The sequence below is a fragment of the Apus apus genome, chromosome Z, assembly GCF_020740795.1.
Source record: "Apus apus isolate bApuApu2 chromosome Z, bApuApu2.pri.cur, whole genome shotgun sequence".
Taxonomy (NCBI): domain Eukaryota; kingdom Metazoa; phylum Chordata; class Aves; order Apodiformes; family Apodidae; genus Apus; species Apus apus.
The window spans coordinates 44,927,359-44,948,768 of NC_067312.1; the positions used below are offsets into that span (position 1 = coordinate 44,927,359).

Genomic DNA, 21,410 nt, shown 5'->3' on the forward strand with positions numbered 1-21,410 from the left:
AAAATGCTTTTTTCTTAGACTTGTCCTGATGTTAACTTGAGAGATAACTTATAGTGCCAAGTTTAAAAATCCAGGGGTAAGGAGAACCAAGCAGGACCTAAGTCCCACACAAAGTAAAATAAAAATTAAGAAAAGTATTTCTTTAGTACTGAAAAATAAATGTGTCCGATTTAAATATGTCATTTTCTGATTATCTTTTAAGATAAAGACGACACATTAGCTATATATACTTCATGAAGTTATTTATTAAAGCAAAAAAAATTCTTTTTAATAAGTGCTAATCACCAGAAAAAAACTGTCATTAGGAAAAAATAGGTTTGTGCATATGTATAATTTTTACTGTACAGATTTTACAAAGTAAGTGTTTGCATATATTTCACAGTGCTCCATTATTAATGTCTAAAACATCGTATCCTCCAGAATTCTTTAGTATTATCAGGAATGCTTTGGTTCATACATACTATAGTGGATAGAACAAATAAAACAATAATTGCATTTTATGACTTATTGGAATAGCTGATCTTCAAGTTGAAAACAAACTTTGCTTACAAGCAAAGATAAATAAGCCTTACCCTTCTTGATCTGAACAAGGCAAGTCTCCTCAGAGCTCTACAAAGTTCTCCATGATGCCTTGTCTTGCTTTCATCTGCCAGCTTCTAAGTAGAAAAATTCTGAAAGATATCTGCACCCTCAAGCCAGTTCCGAAAACAGGATAGCCCTTTGTCTCTGATCTGTTTTCTTCCCTTGTCAGTAATGACTTCTCCAGTTTGTTTCACAATCACGAGTTTAGGAATTGCTGTAATGTTGTATTTCTTCTTCAGATCACTGAGAGGGAAAAAATTAAAACACACCATTAGGGAACTTTTTAAGGAAACTCCTAGTCTCCCATGAAAGGTACTCAGGTCAGTAAGCAAATAATTAGTGCCTGGGCTTCCTTAGATCTTGAAGCAGAGCACTGGGTAGTATAGCAAGATGGACAAAGCTGCAGCTAGGAGTTTACATGGTGAAACTTAGCTCACAGAGTTGCAAGCACCCTTAACGTAACTGCTCTTCACTGCTGCCTGTAGTCTTCACAGCAGCAGAGATTGACTCTGAGAGACTGTAAAGAGGCTCACGGAAGGAACTAGACAAAAACAGATGGCTTTTGGTTCCTTTTTACTGGCTAGAAGGAAAATCTCACTTCAAAAAGAATTACACATTTATTCTTGTACAAAGGTGTTCAAGTGTGCCAATCCCAGAGGGCTAGTACCTATAATCTCCATTAAAGCATGACGCATAATCCTTTAGTGGAAATAGAAGAGCTTGCAGAAATGCCTTAAACTCCCTCAGTGAAACAGGCCTTCTAGAGAAATGTAAGCAATCAAAAGATTGGGAACAAGAGTCACCCAGCCAAGCTGTCCAATAATAAAATTTCAACTCCTCTGTTCATCACACAAACAATAGTCGTCATTTCATGTCCAGAGATGAAAAAATCCAGATTGTTTACAAAAAAATGTCTTAAATAGCCCATTGTTTTATAATAAAACAATTAAAATACAGTTAGAAATTTAAAAGCCATACAACAGTGAAGTTCCACAAACAAAATCAGGACCTATTCAAACAATTGATATGTAACTCAGGAAAAATTAGTAAAAGACATCTGAAGGAGGGAAATTTAATGGGATCAGACTCAATACACAGAAAATTAATAAATGTATTAGTAATACTGGAAATAAAAACAATATTTGGGAGAAAAACCTTGAGGACATAAAACATGCAAAGCACAGCGATGAAAGTGCACAAACAGAAAACTATCAGCCACATGAAGCAGTAAAACAGAATTAATTGTTTATACAGAGGATTTGAAAGATATGAGTAAGATGCAAACAAAAGAAAGAGGCAAAACCAGGAAAGAGAATCAGAGAATACCACATAGTAAGCCACTACGGTTGAGCACGACACAGGTGCAGAAGGCAAGGTGAAAAACACTTCCAAGGAAAACAGCAAGGTACATGCCTCTATCTTTGCAGAAATATAGTATCTTCTACATAAGAAATTTGTCTCACTTGGAAGGGTGATGTTTCAGTGCAAACAAACATGTAAAATTCAGGAAACAGATAAGCCAGAAAAAACAATTTTACAGCTAAGACTTAATCACTAGCACGGGCAACTTTTTGGCATGAATTTTGTTAATTCACAACAGAGATAATTAAAAGGCAGTCAATGAGCTCTGAGCTCATTAAACATCTCAATGGACATCTGATATAATCAGACACATGTTGAGAGTACTGCTCTACAGGAGAAGCTTCAAGTGTTTCCAGGAACTCCAGAACCCGTACAATGCCCCAACTCCAATAAGAAAGAAAAGCAGATAAAGAATGTCTGAAGTTTCCTGCCCTGTTTATCAGAACACTGCAAAACCAAATTATTTCCAAGTACATGGCAACAGCAAAAACACTACTTTAATTAATGCTAAATGTCCAAAGAAGAAAGGAAACCATTTGTTGAATACAAATAAGCAGGCACAGAAATGGGTTTAGACTAATGGTCATAAAGTCAGAAACATACTGGAGTGGTTTCCCATCCTTTTCAAACTAAGGTAGAAGGCAGGAAAATCATTACCTATGTCCTACCATGTCAAACTATTCATAGGTCATCCTTGACACATCTATTAATCATACTAGATGCTAATATTAGAGAGCCATTAATGAAGCAATATAGAGGCTAATGAATTTGTAATGTCATTTTGGGAGGAAGATGTTAAAGTATCTTTTAGCACATCATCCTCAGAAGTGATGTTCCAGAATTTTAGCAGTAGGAATGCAAGCTATAGTGACAAACGTGCTGGTAGGTAATAGGAAAAGTGAGGAACATAAAATCTACACCTAAGATGCAAGTTGTGCGGTCCAAAAAAATCCCACAAAAATGTAATCAGTTTTGAGGAAGAGCTCACGTTTCAGAAGGAGTATAAGAAACAGGCTACATGAACTGCAGCAGATCATCTAAAAGTAAAAACCTTTCCAAAACAAATGTAATCTGTTGTATGGAAATGTACCACCTTTCACTGCCTTATATTAAACTGAAGAAATTAAGCACCTTTAGAAGAAACAGAGGATAGAACATAACAAGCAATAATAGAACAGCAACCTCCAAAATATGAACATCGCTCAAAATAAAACTTAAACACAAAATGGAAATGTAGGGACTAAGCACCATCACTACAAAAAAAAAAGAAAATCTGCTTTGTGAGGTTCATATACCAAAGAATTTTGATTAAGAAAAAAAAATAATGTGTAGGCATTGTTAAAAAAATACAAGACATTAATATGTAGATATCCTCTATGATTTCCTGGGAAAGAGAAGCCTTAAAAATACAGAAAATAAGAGTTCACTAAAACACGGGTCCAGACCAGTCATTCCAGAGACACATCTTTGCATCTGTATTTTTCCTTAATAGAAGAAAAATCAAGAGGTGAAGAATACTCCTCTGCCATTACATTGGCTGAGCAATAATGCAGGAAACATTAAAGAAATGGCAGATTTGCTCTCTTGGTGAATTCTGAAATAAAAACCAAGCAAACAAGAATCCCCATAGACCTTTCTGAAGTCTGCTTCAATGGGAGAAAAAACATTCCAAAGTAAGTTCATGTAGAAAGCATGTAAAAGACTATCGCTCATACAAGTTCTATGGCAACAAAGACAGGTAAAAGATGCATTTTACTTGTTCAGTAGACAATAAAACAGCTTGAGATGCCTAACAGTGTGGCAACCAGAGACACAAGAGTAGGAAACTGAAAGTAATTTGCTATGCAAACTGAAAACAAACACTTCACTTTCCTAACGGAACGCATATATAGCTTATTCACTCCATCAGGGTATATCTTGTTTACACAGCTTCTGGGCTGAAGGTTGCTTATGTCAAACCAGGCTGAAGTATGCCAAATTTTTGCTTATGTTTGTGTGCAGCAGAGGCTCAGGAACATTCTTCAGACAACGATTCTTAATCACTGGGTACATGTGTACAGGTCCTTACAAAAACAACTTTTTAAAACCTGTTAAGATGATCCTTTCCTAGAGGGACCTCTAACGCTGTGATTCACCTGCACAAACTAGATATGCACCATGGGACTAATTCCAATGACAACTAATGGTATCACTAACCATAAACAGGAACATCACGTGCTACAAAAGGAAACTCAGTTCTCTTACAGTAAAATACAGCAATGTAACTAATTACATTCTTAAAAACAAGTTGCCTAGCTATTCCCAGGTAACTGTAAAGGTACACAGAGTGTCTTACCGGCTAGAAAATTCTAAGACCCAAATAGAGCAGAAGAGGAAGCTATAACAAGTAACCTTTGTACAAACACAAGGAATGTTTTAGTAAATCAGATAACAGACCTTGGCCATGCAGCTTAGAACATGGGAGGACAATCTTTATTTGCATATGAAATACCAAAAAAATGAAATTAAGATTTGAGGCAAACCGGAAATCATTGCAAATATTGGGTCTTGTGATTATTATAACAAGGCTGGATGGAAGTTTCTGAGAGCACAGACTTTATATTACTGGGTAGTACTGTCAATGGCTGTGATGGAATCTTCTTCATAGCAGCTTGCATGCTGCTGTGTTTTAAATTTATCACCAGTGGTGGTAACACATGAATGTTTTACTTATTGGTGAACACTGCTTACATAGAACCAGGGTCTTTTCTGTCTCTCATGCTGCCTTGCCACCAATTAGGCTGGGGGTGTGCAAGAAAAAGACTGGACAACTGGGACTGCTGACCCCAAGTGACCAAAGGGATATTCCATACCATATGACACTGCAGAAAGGGATTGATATTAGGAGTTAGGGCATTTGATTTCCCAAGCAACCATTACATGTGATGAAACTTTCATTTTATACACTTGTGAATTGTGATATCTAAAAATAAAATAGCTTTAACCAAGAAACGTTTTCACTTGAAAGTGACTGACACATTGCTAACCTGCTTCTAGCAGTATACCCTGCAATACACAGCTCTATGCCTATTTTCTTTTAGCTGACAACTTTCTGCATTGCTACAGTATTAGTCACATAGAAGAAACAAAATATCATAAATTCTTTGGGATTCTAATTTTCCCTGATGTGTACAAGACATGAACTCAGTAAATATTTGGGTACCTGGCAGCCTACAAGAGCTGCTAGCATGTGCTGGACACCCACATAGAGAATTATGCCTTTCACAACAGGGCTCACTATAAACACAGCAGTATGTCTTTGTGTATCATAATTAAAACATTAGACCCTATTACATGTTGTTGACATGTTCTGCCCTTCTTCTGCTCATCCTCTCTACTACTTGCTTTCTTGTCCTACTGCTCACTTCTACTAGATTGTCTTTCCACACCCCTGCAAGGATCAAAAGCCTGTGTCTCAGGCAGCAAAAATCAACATTAAATCTGCAAACAGCCAAGGCATCATGAGTAGTGTTTCCTGTTACTCATGCCACAGACTACATGAAGTAGTGCAGGTCGAGTGCAAGCTCTGGGAAATAGTGAGGATTGACAGCATGGAAGTGTCTTGAGATCCTGCTCTGAATTCAGTGTTTTGCTTGACTGCAAGTGCATGCAAGGTATTAAACTTCATATACAACAAATATGAATGCAGACTATTTCTTAACAAGACAAAATTAATCCCCAAGAAACTCCATGCTTCCATTTGTGAAATGTGTTTTAGATGACAAATTTAAAATTGGCTCTATTCTGCCTACAAAAGACTTAAATCTATGCTGCAACTACAGATCTTAAATACTTAAGTCACCAGCTAGAGTATTTTAACTTCACTGAAGATACAGAAACGCCATCTTTACATAGTCCACAAAAGAACAACTGATTCAAATTATTTACAATGGCACTTTTAAATATTAATGAATAATAAGTGTTAGTATGCAAATGTTAATAAATATTAATTACAAAATTATTTATGTTAGTCAATTTAAAAATAATATTTTAACTTTTAACTAGAACCTAGCCAGAATCAGAGTTCAGTGAACACACATCTGTCTGCTCTAAGTCTACAGTGATTCAAAGAGAAGCTGCCATTTAATTCAACCTAAGCATCTTGAACATCTCCACATAGCCCTTTGTTACATGCAAGAAACACAACTTGAAACACACTGCCTTTTCTCATCCCTCTGCACTTTTTTCTTCAGTAAGCTACTTCGGATGTTATGAGCTCAGAGCTATCCCTGACAGAAGAGCTGTGTTACTCTACAGGATTCTGCAGGGTGTGATGCGCTGCCACAGAAAAGCCCGTTAAACTATCTCTGTCTTTCATTCCACATGACTTAGGCAAAAGCAGAGTCAGAAATAGACTCATAATCCTCAGAGGTTTAAGATGTAAGGACATTACCATGTTTAACAGCTTCCTGGATGCAGTAACTTTAAGTGCTATGTTTCCATAATGCAATTTGCCTGAATAACCGCCAGGGGAGCCTTTGGAGAAATGAGGAAATCAGCATTGCTATTTAATCATAGAATCATAGAATCATAGAATCCTAGGGGTTGGAAGGGACTGCGAAAGATCATCTAGTCCAACCCTCCCTGCCAGAGCAGGGTCACCTAGAGCATCTATTTTTAAGTCTATGTAAACCACCTAATTGGTTGCTGACAACCAGGAATGAGCCCACAAAGGATTAAATAGCTCCTAACTTCAGGTTGTTTGCTCGTGAGATTATCAAAGTGCACTGACTAACCTGCTCCACATTGAGTGAGTAGCTAGGGTAATGACACAGCTCTACCCTGGGTAACACACAGGCATGATCTAGAATTAAATGAATGCTGTAAGTTAAGAGGAACACTAGAATAGAGCTCTTAGAAGAACAAATCCTGTTGTGACTGTAATTACCCAGTCTATGCTTAAAGTCCCACTAATTTATTGACTTTGATGAAGTTTGTAACAATGCTTTTCACAATCTAGTTACACTTTATTTCAATTGGAAAAAAAATACCTTTCCCAGTATTTTACACATATGTTAAGTGTCCAGTTATAGACATTTCAGTGGCTCTATATATCTTACCTATGCCTCTGTAATCCCAATCTATACCTCTTGAGAAGAGCTAAATCCTACTGTTGACAGTCATCCCAGGAAGTCTGCACCCTTGACTTAGGTTATCACAATAGTTCTTGATATCATCCTTCGCCCTGTTACTTACACATGATTGTTTTTTCCTTTTGTTGTTTTGCTGAGCAAGCTGTCTACAGAAATGCCCATTTAGAAAGCTATCAGCACAAGAATTTTACATCCCATTTACTATGTGCATTTGCTGCAGCTAAACTCCAGCTGTTACTACATTTCTTTTTCACCTAGCTTACCCATATGTGCCTGAAAATATTGTTTGCTCTGCTTTCCTCTAAATTATTCAGCTATGAGTTTTGCTGCATCTTCATTTGCCTTTTTTTCCAGGGTATTAATTAGCTAGACAACCCAGAACAACCTCAATAACTACTGCTGTGCTGAAAAACAACCACTTGATCCTTGTTTGACATCATTTTGACTCACTATTCATGTAATCTTATTAATACTTGGGTCTTTATTAACCCTTCTCTAAAGATCTTTTAATTCCTGAATTAAGTATGCAAAACTAGCTTTCCTTCATCGAGTGTTTTACAGACGTAACAGGCTAAAGCCAAGTTATTTATCTCAAGAAGTTATTTATCTCAAGAAAGAAAGTTGTTAATTTGAAGTTAGGTCGTGGTACAGCTCCATGGGAGTGCAGGGGTAGCCAGCTAGCAGCAGCCGCTGCTCCGGGGGCAGGGGAAAGCAGGACGAGACTGAAGGGACGCTGAACTGTACGCTTCACCTAATGCGGGACGCTGCAGCCTGGATTTCAGATCGTACAGAGAGAAGGGAAGCAATGGATCGACAGAGCTAGCGGAGGTGCCGGGAACCTTTTTTTATCAGAGACTTCGTTGTTACACGGTATTTCTGTTAAAGCACCCACGCCTCAGCCCTCTCCCATGCCCTGGAGGAGCGGAGCCAGCAGGAACGCTGGAGGAGACGGGGGACCGGGAGGGGTCAACCCACCCCGCCTGCCGCGGCTTGCAGGTGGGTGCAGCCCGCGGCGCCCCCCGCGGAAAAGCCGGGGGCCGCCGCCGCCGGTACTCACTGCTTGTAGGGGTCGTGGAAAGGCAGGGCCAGCCAGTCCCCATGCATAGTGTGCATGTAGCCGTCCATCTCCTCGGCGCTGTGGTCGGAAGAGATGAAGACAACCTCGAAGGGGGCGGGGGGCTGAGTCTCCTCTAGCAGCTCTGTGTAGAACTCGCAGAGGACGGGGGTGAAGTCGCGGCATGGCGAACACCAGCCGGCGGAGAAGTACAAGCCCACGACCTTGTTCTGCAAGGCCTCCTCGGGGTCCACGCTTCGGCCGTCCTTGCTGACCAGGACCCGCCCGCTGAACACATCCACCATGCTGCCACGGGCCGGCCGCCGAGGAACGCAGCAGAGCGAAGGGTGGCCCCCAGCACCTCCACGCTGGGTCTGTCTCCCGCGCCACTCAGCCCACCCAGGCCAATAGTTCAACGTTAAACCCAATGCCCACAGACACTCACTCCCCCCAGCCCCTCAGGCCGCCGCCGCCAAATTTATACGCGCCCCTGTCCGGGTCCTCCCACCGCAGACTGACAGAGGCAGTCACCAATGGCGTGGCCCCCCCCTCCCCTTGGCCGTGACTTGCGGGAGGGGGCAGAGCCAATGGCCGCAGCGGGAGCGGGTACCGCTGAGGGGTCCGGCACCCCGCCCCAGCCTGGCGAGTGCCCCGCATTTCAAGAGCTCACTGAAGCCACTGAACATGTAATAAGTCTAAGCAGTACTCCCTTTGATACCAATGCCAGACCTCTTCAGCTTGTAGCGGATTTCACCTTCTCTCCACTGAAGAAAGAAGGCTTGGTCTTCACAAGGCTCGGTCACCTTTGGTACTGTCCCACATATGGTACTGAATCTTTTTCTGTCACAGAAAATCACCTGAATTCTGCTTCTAAAATGAGCTGTCTGATCGCCATCTAAGCAGAGGAAAAATTATCATTTTATTCTAGTACATTTCTCATGGGTGTGGTTGAATAATGCTTTTTTCCTCCAGCTGATGCTGAGTTAGAAAATAATAAAAATAGCATTGTATTACAAATATGTGATCTCTTTTCAGCCTAAAGCAACCTACAAAAAGGAAAATGAGAAACAATTTAACTATAAGAGACTTAAATTACAGTTTAACTTAAGGGTCATGATGGGGTGATAACCACACATGGTACATTGTCTCATTTTCATTAATTGCATAATGCCCTATTAATTTTTTCATTATCTACTGCCATTTTCTGGCACGAGTGAAAGAAACAAGGTATCATATTTATATGAAAGCTAATATTTACAAATCAGGCCTTTTTATTTGTATCCTAGTATATCTGACTAAATACTACTCTGGTATTTTACTGGGGAAAAAAAATAATTGCTTAGGTGGTTGGCAAAGTGTTTTTTGTTCATATGCCGTATTTCTCCATTTTCATGAACAGCTGATTTATGTGATTTTCAAATCCAAGTATCTGCTTCCAACACAGGATTGACATTTGAAACAACCTAATCCTCCCATCTCTTGTCTCTCCCATCCATCCTTTCTCCACGTTTTGAGTGCTGTTTTGTGCTGCTCAGCCCTTCAGACTTCCACCTGATGTCAAAAGTAAAAGACAAAAGAAGCTGTTGAAAGGTTGCCAATTAAAATAGCACAGAAGGGGAGTTCAGGTCATCTGAGCCTTTCATTTACCTAGCTATCTGCCTTTGTGAGACCACTTGTGAAACAGGATGGAGTTGGAGCCTTTAGAGCCTGTAGAGTCATAGGAAAATGGAAAAACTTGCCATGTAAGTTCAGGCTACCATAGAACCATTGTTGATATTCCTACTTATTTTTATGTCAGCCACTGAAAGCGTATTTTCTCAGATACTATGAACTGAAGAAACAACACCTGGAACTTGCAACTACCCCACCTCTACAGGCTGGTTAGCCAGATATGGTGATGTTTTGTTGTGGAAGGAAGTGGAAGGTCTTAATGTCACTTAAAGAATCAGTGACAAAGGTGATTTTAATATAGATTTGTTGGCTTGACAGAGTTTGATGGCAAGGTTCACTCTGTTACTTACTATGTGGAAGGGGTTGGAATTGTATTGGAGTGACTTCAGTGGAGGAAATTTATTTTATAGTGAGTTAGGATCTGGTTGCACTGTGATGAAGGAAAAGAACGAGGAAGACCCTTCTGCTGAGTCATGAGGTTTAGAATGGACCCCCTTGCTTTCTAAACCCATTTTCAGAGATGAGTCTAGGGTATGGCTGTATCCACTTGTAGCCTCAGACTTGAAGAATGATTTATGAGTACAGGGTTTAGGTGCAGGGATTTCAGTGTAGTGCTTTAACACACAATTCTGGGTCCGGCGTGATTCGGAATAGCAGTAAATTGATTGGTACTATTATAACAAATCACAAAACTAAGATTATATGATTTTCTAGCAACACCTAATCAATAATCAACAATCTGTCATAATCAACACAGTGGTTCAAGTAAAATGTTAACACAGTTAAACACAGTTTAACACAGTCAGTGACTGCCACTTCACCAGACTGTCATGATTTCTTGAATATGGTGGGTAGTAGCTTAGCAACTTAATCAGGCAAGTCCCTCAAGACTTGTGGATGTATCAGGTCCCATGGACTTGTTCAGCTTTGTGGTCCTTAGGTGGTTTCAAACCTGATCTACCCTTGCTGTGGGTGGTTCTTCACTCTCCAAATCCCTGCCTTTGCTTTCTGTGACTTGGGTGGTGTCCCTTGAGTGCTTGCTGGTGAAGACTGAGGCAAAAAAAATTGTTGAAAACCTCAGCCTTCTCCATATCCTGGGTAGCGAAGTCTCCCATTTCCTTCCATTTTCCCTGTATTTAAAAATATATATATTAAGAGCTTGTACCAATTACATCATGTTTTCAATTATATAGGGAAGCATGCTGAGAAAGAGACATAAAAGACATTAAATGGAAATAAAAAAACATTCAAACTTGCTGATTACTGTATAATGTATATGCTCAAGGCAGTGTAATTCCATACAACTCCAGTGGAAGAGCTAATATTCCCATAGGCTATATACAAGTTTAACTAGGAGAATGTTATGAAAGCTGGACAGTACACTTCACTCCTTTGTGCACCTTTTCCACAGATGACACTGTTATGAGTAGTAAAGGATCTGATCCAATAAGCAATTGCTATATGCAGTCTCTTAAAACTTTCAGTATCTGAGTCATGCTGGATTTTAAAATTAAAATATATTAAATGCAAAGTTTCAATATACTTGCAATTGACTGGTCTATAGGAAATAGAATCACAGAATCACAGAATCATTGGCATTGGAAGGGACCTCTTGAGATCGTCCAGTCCAACCCTTGTGCTAAAGCTGGATCACCTGAAGCAGGTTACACAGGACTGCATCCAGGCAGGCCTTGAATATCTCCAGAGAAGAGAACTCCACAGCCTCCCTAGGCAGCCTGTTCCAGTGCTCTGTCACCCTCACAGTAAAGACATTTTTCCTCATGTTTAGATAGAACTTCCCATGTTTCAGCTTGTGCCCATTGCCCCTCATCCTGTCACTGGAAACTACTGAAAAGAGTTTGTCTCCATCCTCCTTGCACCCACCCTTTAGATACTTATAGACATGGATAGGGTGTCCTCTGTCTTCTCTCCAGGCTGAACAGACCCAGCTCTTTCAGACTGTCCTTATAAAAGAGATGCTTTAGTCCCATAGTCATCTTCATTGCCATCTGCTGGACTCCCTCTAGTAGTTTCCTCTGTCTCTTGAACTGTGGAGCCCAGAACTGGATGCAGTGCTCCAGATGTGGCCTCACCAGGGCAGAATAGAGGGGCATGATGGCCTTCCTCAACCTACTGGCCACACTCTTCCATATGCATCCCAGGATTCCATTGGCCTTCTTGGCAGGAAGGGCACATTGCTGGCTCATGGTTAACTTACTGGCTGCCAGGACTCCCGGATCCTTCTCCTCAGGGCTGCTTTCCAGCAGCTTTCCTACATCAGAATATGTTAGGGGCTGCCCCTTCCCATGTGCAGGACCCTACTCTTGCCCTTGTGGAACCTCTGCCCGACTATCCAGCCTGGACATGGACAAAACAGACTCCACTTGGAGAAAAGTAATAATTTAATTTCACACTGATCAGATGCACACAGGACACAGAAAACACAAAGTGCAGTGTTTGTATACATTACTCCCACTCCTCTCTTCTTCCTGGGCCCAAGTTACTTTGTTTCCGGCTTCTCTCATTCTCAGGGGCACAGGAGGACAGGGGATGGGGTTTAGAGTCAGTTCACAGGCTGGCGGTTCCTGACACTCCATCCTTCTCAGGAAGAAGGATTCCTTACCCGCCTCCCCTGCTTCCCCACGGGGTCCCTTGCATGGGAGAGAGTCCTCCACGAACCTCTCCTTCATGAGTCCTTCTCATGAGGTGCAGTCCCTCAGGAGCAGACTGTAGCAGGCTTCCCACAGTCACAGGCTGCTTTGGGAACTGTCACTTCCCCTGGCACGGGGTCCTCTGCAGCTGCAGATCTAAGTCCATTGGCTGCAGGTCCACATTTACCCTTCCTGGCGCCTTCAGAGTATGTTCCACCATGTTCCTCCATGAGTGCAGGGGGACAGCCTGCCATGGGCAGCAGGGAAACTTCTGCTTGAGCACCTCCTTCTCATTCTTCTTCATCAAACTCTGGATCTTCACTCCACTTCTCTTACCTCTCCAGCTCAGCTCTTCTACCTTGCTCTCTGCTTTCAGGTCTTGTACCCCTTTTTTAATACATTAATCGCAGAGGCGCATCTATTGTCCCTCTAACGGCTCCTTAGCTAGTTTGGAGCTTCTCAGCCTCTTACCGGAGCCACCTTTGGGGTCCCTCCCCTGCTACCAAAAAACAGTCAAACCAAACCAGCCCAAAGTCACATATATATCCTGTGAAGTCATAAGGCAAAAGCTGGCTAAATTTATTCAAAGGAGAATTTTACTTGCAGGAGGGTTTGTTGGACCTATGTTCAATTTAATCATTAGCATACCATGTTAATTATACTCTTATTAAAAAATAGAAGTGACAAATCTAATCATGATAAACTTTGCTTGGGTAAAACTATATGGAATGCAGTCCTTGAAGAAGTCAGATTATAAACTGACCTTGGAAAAATCCATTGTGTGTGGATATTAGCTGGTTGGAAAATTAGACCCCAAAGGAGACATCAAGGAAAGGAACACACAGAATAAAGGAATCATACAAGTGGATTAGAGTTAAATATATAGCAATCATTGATAAAAAATAGATTAAATAGAGTGTGTTTTTTAATTCACTTTCATAGCATATATCAATATGGTTGACAGGAACGTGTGATTATAATCTGAGTTACTGATGAGAAAACAGAGAAAATTAATTTCCACAGTGCACATGAGGGGAAAAAAAATACAGGAAGATTCTTAGTCTCAACACAATATATTAACCTGTGAAAAGAGACCAGTGAACAAAGAAATACTGAGCAAAAAAAAAAATCAATTTGATCATACACAATCTGCCAACTAAAATAGTTATTGGATAATCAAAGCATTTCTTACAGCTGCCACATTTGTTGCATTGTTTCCTCAGCTGGGATCAGGAGACCCAAATACATGGGTCGTTATTACAATGTCAGCAATAGCACAAATACTTTGTGAATGTTCCTTAATGACTGTGCTTGGATATACTTCCCCTAGATAACCCCTAAACAAAAAGAATTAACAATTTTATTTTTTCAAGTAGGAATATTAACCAAATAAGTACTTAGTAGGTTCTTTAAATTACAATTTTATTACTGTTATTCAAACTGTCTAATGCCTATCCACATACTGCAGACATCAAAGGCTAGCTGTAAGAGAATCTTGCTTTCCCTGGATGAGAGAGATAGTGGGATGTAGCTTACCATGCTTACCGCAGAGAGATCCATCATTGAGTCAGGACCGAATAAGAGCTGCAACAGCTACCTACAAACCAAAATATTTTAGGTACTATATAGGTAAGGAATATCCCGTGTCTTTTAAGCAACAGTTTGTTACAAATAACAGGTAATAATTATTATAGATAACAATTATTACACAACATTTGGAACATACCCCTGGAACATACTCAGCTTAATATACATTCCTGGCATAAATAAACCATAGCACATACAGCAAAGAGGAAAGAATGTAATTACAAAGACTTATAAATTAGCTTGATTAGAGAGAATGCAAGGAATATTTTTTCTTTTAATGAGGAAATATTCAAACCTATTTATAGATTCTAACTAAGCAAGAAATCTATTATAAAAAGTCCAACAACTAGGGCTACATTCCATGTATTTTTCCTGGGTTTGAAATTACAGCAGTGCTGAACATCGGGAAAACAGCAAAGGTATATTAATTTCTTCTTGCAGTATGAAAAGCTGGATTCAATCATCCTTTTCATCGAACTTTATCCTGGCTAGTGTGTATCAAATTGTCAAATAGTGTTAGTCTAAATATCAGTGCTGTGTGTAGCATTTCTGACTTCTAACTAGGTACAACAGGGAAGCAATTCAGCATTGTCTAATACAGCACCAGTAGCATGGCAACAAGGAACAACATTTGTGTTTGCAGCAGTGGATAAATACTGACATTCTCAAGTTCCTTTGGGTTCAGAAACTCTTTCCTCTTCACTCTTCAGCCTTTAGGCAGTTCAGTGTAAAGCAGGTATTTTGTCTTAGAATCATAAAATACACTCATAGAATGGTTCAGGTTGGAAGGGGCCTTTAAAGATTGCCTAGTCCAAATCAGTTGAAGTAAGCAGGGACATCTTCAACCAGATAAAGTTGCTCAGAGCCCCATTCAACTCAATCCAACACTTGTGTTGATGACCATCAAGTCTAGTATCACATAATTTGTGATAAGGCCTCTGACCAAGTGCATCCCTTTGACAATCAGAATCATGCAACATTAGATCCTGCATTTCTGTGCCTTATAAGAAATGTAAGGCTGTGTAAGAGTTTCCGCAGAATCCAGATTAGTCCTCTACAATCACTAGCATCAAATCTCATTTGTTCCCAGAGTTTTTGACGGAAGGAGGCCTCATCATCAGAAGGACTCTATCTCAGGGAGGAACTCCAGAGTTTTGGTGGTAGTTTCAGTTTCCTTGTATAGGTAATTTGATAGGCATATACAAAAGTAAATGTTTTCTACTACATAAACACAACCTCCTCTGGCACAATTTGAATAAGAGGCTTCAGTCATGGACAGGAGAGCCAGTATCTACTCCTGCCAAGCTTGTTTGCAACATCTATTATAGCTAGACTGAGTTTGAATGGTTTAATTAATCACAGAATCATAGAATGATTAAGGTTGGAAGGGACCTTAAAGATCATCAGGTTCCAACCTCCCTGCCATGGGCAGGGACACCTCCCACTAGACCAGGCTGCGCAAAGCCCCATCCAACTTGGCCCTGAACACCTCCAGGGAGGGGGCATCAACAACCTCCCTAGGAAACTTATTCCAGTGCCTTCCTACCTGATGGTGAATAATTTCTTCCTGATTTCTAACCTAAATCTCCCCTCTTTCAATATAAAACCATCATCCCTTGTCCCATCACTACCCTCTCTGATGAAAAGCCCCTCCTCATCTTCCCTGTAGGCCCCATTTCAAGTACTGAAAGCCCACTATAAGGTCTCCGTGGAGTCTTCTCTTCTCCAGGCTGAATAGCCCCAACTCTCTCAGCCTGTCTTCATAGCAGAGGTGCTCCAGCCCTACGATCATCTTTATGGCCCTTCTCTGGACCCTGTCCAATAGTTCCATGTCTTTCCTGGGCTGAGGGCTCCAGAGCTGTACAAAGTATTCCAGGTAGGGTCTCACCAGAGCAGAGTAGAGGAACAGAATCACCTCCATCACCCTGCTGGCCATATTTCCTTTGTTGCAGCCTAGGATGCAGTTGGCTCTCTGGCCACACTGGCAGGTCATGTCAAGCTTCCCATTTACTACCACACTCAGGTCCTTTTCCTCAAGGCTGCTCTCTATCCATTCTCTCTCCAGCCTGCATTTGTGTCTGGGGCTGTGCCAACCCAGGTGCAGGACCTTGCACTTGGCCTTGTCAGACTTCATGAGGTTGGCACTGGTCCACCTCTCCAGCCTGTCAAGGTCCCTGTGGATGGCCAGCCTTCCCTCTAGGGTGTCAACTACACACAGCTTGGTAGCGTCAGCAAACTTGCTGAGGGTACAGCTGAATCCAAGAATTTCAGGTGGTCATTCACAATTTTAGTTCTGATGAGTTGAAAGAGTTATATTTTAAAGAATAAAAGGATTATATTATTCTTATGCACAAAAGGGGAGATGGCACTACTAAAAATCTTGTCACATGTATTGGCAACATTCAGCCTATTAACATTTTCCCCACTTCATCTTTAAGAGGGATACCTGAAATGACCTATTCTTTCATTAGATAATTACATTAATTACAGATTCATAATGTGTAAGACTGACACAGACAGAGTATGGTTTGATTTCATAGCCTTGTTTTGCATTGCCCCCATTCCAGTTTGTACTATATAACTTTCTTTGTTAGAAATAAAGGAACATGTCCTGGTGAAAAAAAGGGCAAGCTGGCGGAAATGTTACGGACTGAAAGGCTGAATGCTTTCCTGTAAATAATCAAGCTGCCAATGCTGCAATGTTGCAGCTGCTAGTAGAAGTTCCTAGTAGGAGTTTTGGAAAGCACACTGACTGCATTGCAATCATTTGACTCAGTTTACAGTCTTCAGAAAGAGTTTTCTATCTAGTATTCTCATTTTCATAATAAATCTTGGGGTTTGCTGTTTGCACAAAGATAATATTATCTTAAAGCTGGGATTCACTGTCATTCTCCTTGCACAAACCCACAATACATAACATCCCTTAGCCTTTAATCTCATGTTCTCTAATTTTAAAATAGTCAGAAACAGACAAATAATTACAAACTAAGACACTTAAACATGGTGTGTTCTTTGCACTGAGAATGAAACATCAGGAGAAACTTCACATAGGTTGAAAGCTCCACTACAAAAATAAAAAGCCTAGGAAAAGAAGAGTTATTCCTTTGATTGAACATGGCTTAAGAAATACTGTCTGTATGTTAGAGCTCTGAAATTACATTTAATTGGGAGAATGAAAGATTTCTAAGACTCAGCCATCACCTGCTAGTCTCTCTGCCTCATGAACTTTGGTTTTCTTATAATAAAACAATTTTCAACTACATGCAAAATTAATTATATCCAAGTGAAAAAATAAAACAAAAAAATAACCCCACCGTACACAAAGTTGTTGTGTAGAATAAATCCTTATACTGTTGTGTTGGATTGACCTTGCCTGGCTGCCAGATGTCCACCCAGCTACTCTGTCAGTCCCCTCCTCAAAACAACAGGGGTAGAAAGTATGATGACAAAGTTCACCAGCTGAGATAAAGATTGTGATATTGCTTACAAATTACCATCATGGGCGAGAGAGGCTTGATCTATGGAAAACAAATTTATTGCCAATTTAAAATAGAGTACGATGGTGACAAACAAAGACAAAACCAAAAATACCATTCTCCTTCTTTCCAGATTCAACTTCACTCCTAAATCTTCTACCTCCTGTCTGCTTCCCTGAGTGGTGCAGGGAACTGAGAAATGGGGGTTGGGATCAGTTCATAACTTTCAATTTCTGCTGCTCCTTCCTCCTCACATTTTCCCCTGGCTCCAGCATGGGGTGTCTCCCATGGGATATAGTTCCTCACGAGCTGCTCCAGTGTGGATTCTGTCCATGGACTGCAGTCACAGAATTGTCAGAGTTGGAAGGGACCTCTAAAGACGATGCAGTCCAACTCCCCTGCTAAAACAGGATCACATAGAGCACATTATTCAGGACTACAGGGTAATTTACTATCTACCAGGACTCCCAGATCATTCTCAGGCCTGCTTTCCAGCAGGTCCAGCCCTTACCTGTATTGGTGCATAGGGTTCTTCCTTCCCAGGTGCAGACTTGCCCTTGTGGAATCTCGTTAGGTTCCTCTCTGCCCAGATCTCAGCCTGTCCAGGTCACACCAGATGGCAGCACAGTCCTCTGGTGTGTTGGCCACCCCTCCCAGTTTGGTACCATCAGTGAACTTGCTGAGGGTGCACTCTGTCCCCTCGCCCTGGTCATTGATGAATATGTTGAACAAAGGTGGACTGAGTATTGACCTCTGGGGGACACCACTGGTTACAGGCCTCCAGCTTGACCCTGCTCCATTAATCACAGCCCTCTGAGTTCTGTCACACAGACAGGTCTCAATCCACCTCACTGTCCACTCATCTAGCCTACACACAATCAGTTTCCTAATGAGGATGTTGTGGGAGACAGCATCAAAAGCCTTGCTGAGGTCAAGGTAGATGACATCTGCTGCTCTGCCCTCATACAGCCCACCAGTTATGTCATCATAGAAAGCTAACAGGTTGGTCAAGCATGATTTACCCTTGGTAAATCCATGTTGACTACACCCAGTAACTTCCTGTTCTTCAATGTGTTTAGAAATTACATCCAGAACAAGTCGCCCCATCACGTTCCCACAGACAGAGATGAGACTAACTGGCCTGTAGTTCCCTGGGTCCTCCTCCTTGCCCTTTTTGAAGACTGGAGTGGTGTTGGCCTTGCTCCAGTCCTCATGACCTTTCCATGACCTCTTCTCCATGACCTTTCAAAGATGATGGAGAGTGGCTCAGAAATAATATCTGTCTTTCAAGAAGAGACTGCTCCAGTGCAGGTCCCCCATGGCCTGCAGTTCTTACCAGAAAACCTGATCCAACATGGGCTCCTGTCCACAGGTCACAGCTCCTGACAGAAGCCCACTCCAGTGTAGGTTATCCATGGGCTGCAGCTTACTTCAGATTATGTCCACCTGCTGCAGTATGAGGTCCTTCACAGTCTGCATTGTGGGTATCTGCTCCTTTGTCGTTCTCCATGGGGTGCAGGGGGACAACCTTCTCAGCCATGATCTTCTCTGCTCTGGCACCTGCTGCACCTCCTTCCCCTCCTTCTTCACTGCCCTTGCTGTCTGCAGTGCTTTTTCTCTCCAGTTCTTCTCATTCCTCTCTCACAGTTGTTGTGGAGCCTTTTGTGCTCTTTAATATGCTCTCCAGAGGCGCCAACAGCTTTGCTGATGGCCTCAGCTGTGTCTGTTTGGGCTGGCTGTGTGTAACACTGGGAGCAGCTGCTGCCCTCCTCTCACAGAGGACACCCCTACAGCTTCCCTGATGGCAACATTTTGCCAGGTACACTCACTATGACTCATTTAAATTCCTGCATCCCAAGAATAGCTTAATCCCAAATTTTGTTCTATGGCTGAAATTATTCAGACTATTAGTTCTTTCTTTCAACTCAATTGATTTTATCTTCTTCATATTCAAGAATGAGAAGGCTCTTAACTCTGGGTTGTTCCAGGAACTGATCACTGCAAATGTGACACAGTGAAGAGGCAAGAAGTCAGACCCAGGATGCAAGGAAGCTCTATAAATTATTTGCCACTAGAAAGGCAGATCTGTTGTATCCATAGGTAGGGAGTTAAGTTTTAAAGAAGTCTCAAAACCATGTCTTCAGTGTTCACAGTGAAACCACATCACATCCCGCATCTCTGATTGGCTGTGGCACAAATTCTTCCAATGAGATGGACCTGGACCTTTAAAACAAGTAAGGGATTTAGAGTGGGACAGGACTGTCCATGTGCCAGAACATCAAGACAGAACCTTCTTTACCTGTTAATCACCTTGCAAAGAGAGCACTACAGCATAGGGCAGGACCAAACTTAATCTGCTTTTGTGATTAAAGGATTATTGCTTCAGAATTAGGTATTTTTAACCTTAGAGATATGGTAGAGAGCCTGATAAAAAGTGGCCTCATTTGTTGCTCTGCCTTGCTGAAGCCTGCTATCTCACTGCCATCCCAAAGAGCAGTTTAGGATTTTGACTGGTTGGCCAGATGACTTCATTACGTTTTCTGTGGTGGTTATTCTGCACCTTTATCCTGCCAAACAGCCATTCAAGATTAATGATTAATCCCAGTAAAAACACAAAACAACACAAACCAAAACAAACTTGAAACGACCTTAGTTATTCCTAAGATGCTGGCCAGATATATTATCAGACAGTTTACAGAAAAGCAGACACTTGCAGAATTTAAATTTCTGTGTTCAGCAGCACAGTGCATACTTTGTTCTACTTTGACCCAAGTGGACAAAGTCATTAGCATCACTTATCCTTACAAACTATGTTGATTACAAAGAAAGGTACTCCACAGAGGAGCATCTCAGCAGAAAGCATGAAGTAAAAAATGGTTTTCAGGGGTAAGACTGTGTGCATCACAGGTTTTCTGCAGTGAGATTTTTTGCCCTCTTTAAGCATTTCCTTCCTTCCTCACACAACTCTAGTCTATAAAAGCTGCAAGATGCCTTTTAAGAGTATGATTGGCAAGTAAAAAATAGTAGCAATTTTAGGTAGTTGTAATTTTGTAATCTGGGAAAGTGTTTTTTGAACTAAAATCAAGAATTTGGAGTACATATGATGTTTATTTGGGCCATGTACCAGCATAATTTATTACACCTTAAACAATCTAATTATGTTTTAAATATGAGAATTTCCATGTATTAAACTAATTCTGATGAAGCTAAAATGCTATGAATCTTCTCCAATGTACGCTGCTGGCCTTGTTGTATCAAGTTAAACACCAGGAAAATGATGTTTGTATTTACAGCACTAGAAAGTATTTTTCACCCTAGGCAATAATTAAACTTAATTTTCTTTTCTCGTCAGCAAAACCTAACACATATTATATACAAGCATCCTCTTACTTTCATTCTTTTGGAATAAATTCTTATTCTCAGTTCATCATCAGTAGATAATGGGTCAACTGTTTTTATTCCTACCATCAAAAGTTTTGAATCAGTGTAGTTAGCTTTTCCACCTTTTTTTAGAAAACCGCACTGAAACTTCACTTTCTCATTTTATTCATTCTATCTGCCAGCTTCTGAGTAGACAATACACTGAGCCTCACTAACAATAGAAGTGAAGTTTGTGTCAGGCAAGAATGAGTATCCACTTAAGGTAGAAGACAAAGTGAAGAATGTCAGAGATTAACAATGATTCATACAGGACAGTTCCAACCTTCCAAATGAAATGTGTGGTAATGTAAAAAGTTACTTGTAAAACTTGCTGTTGCTGTGCTTTTTATACTTTTGAGCATAACCTTTGAACCATTACAGATTTCTTCTCTAATGTATCTGCTATTAGTGTTGATTTATTTTGTTCTTACAGCTTAAAAGATTACTTCGTTTTTTAATTCACTGAATTAATGAG

The 21,410-nt window shown here is 40.9% G+C and overlaps 1 protein-coding gene across 1 annotated transcript; it reads right to left on the bottom strand.

Moving 5' to 3' along the window:
* Positions 1 to 288: 288 nt before the first annotated feature.
* NXNL2 (nucleoredoxin like 2) lies at positions 289 to 8,528 on the bottom strand. The gene is made up of 2 exons (XM_051642896.1): positions 8,134 to 8,528; positions 289 to 825 (listed from the first exon to the last, which is right to left on the bottom strand). Exons 1-2 carry the CDS (start codon positions 8,433 to 8,435, stop codon positions 657 to 659), a joined length of 471 nt encoding a protein of 156 aa, XP_051498856.1. The 5' UTR covers positions 8,436 to 8,528; the 3' UTR covers positions 289 to 656.
* Between the last annotated feature and the right edge of the window lie 12,882 nt (positions 8,529 to 21,410).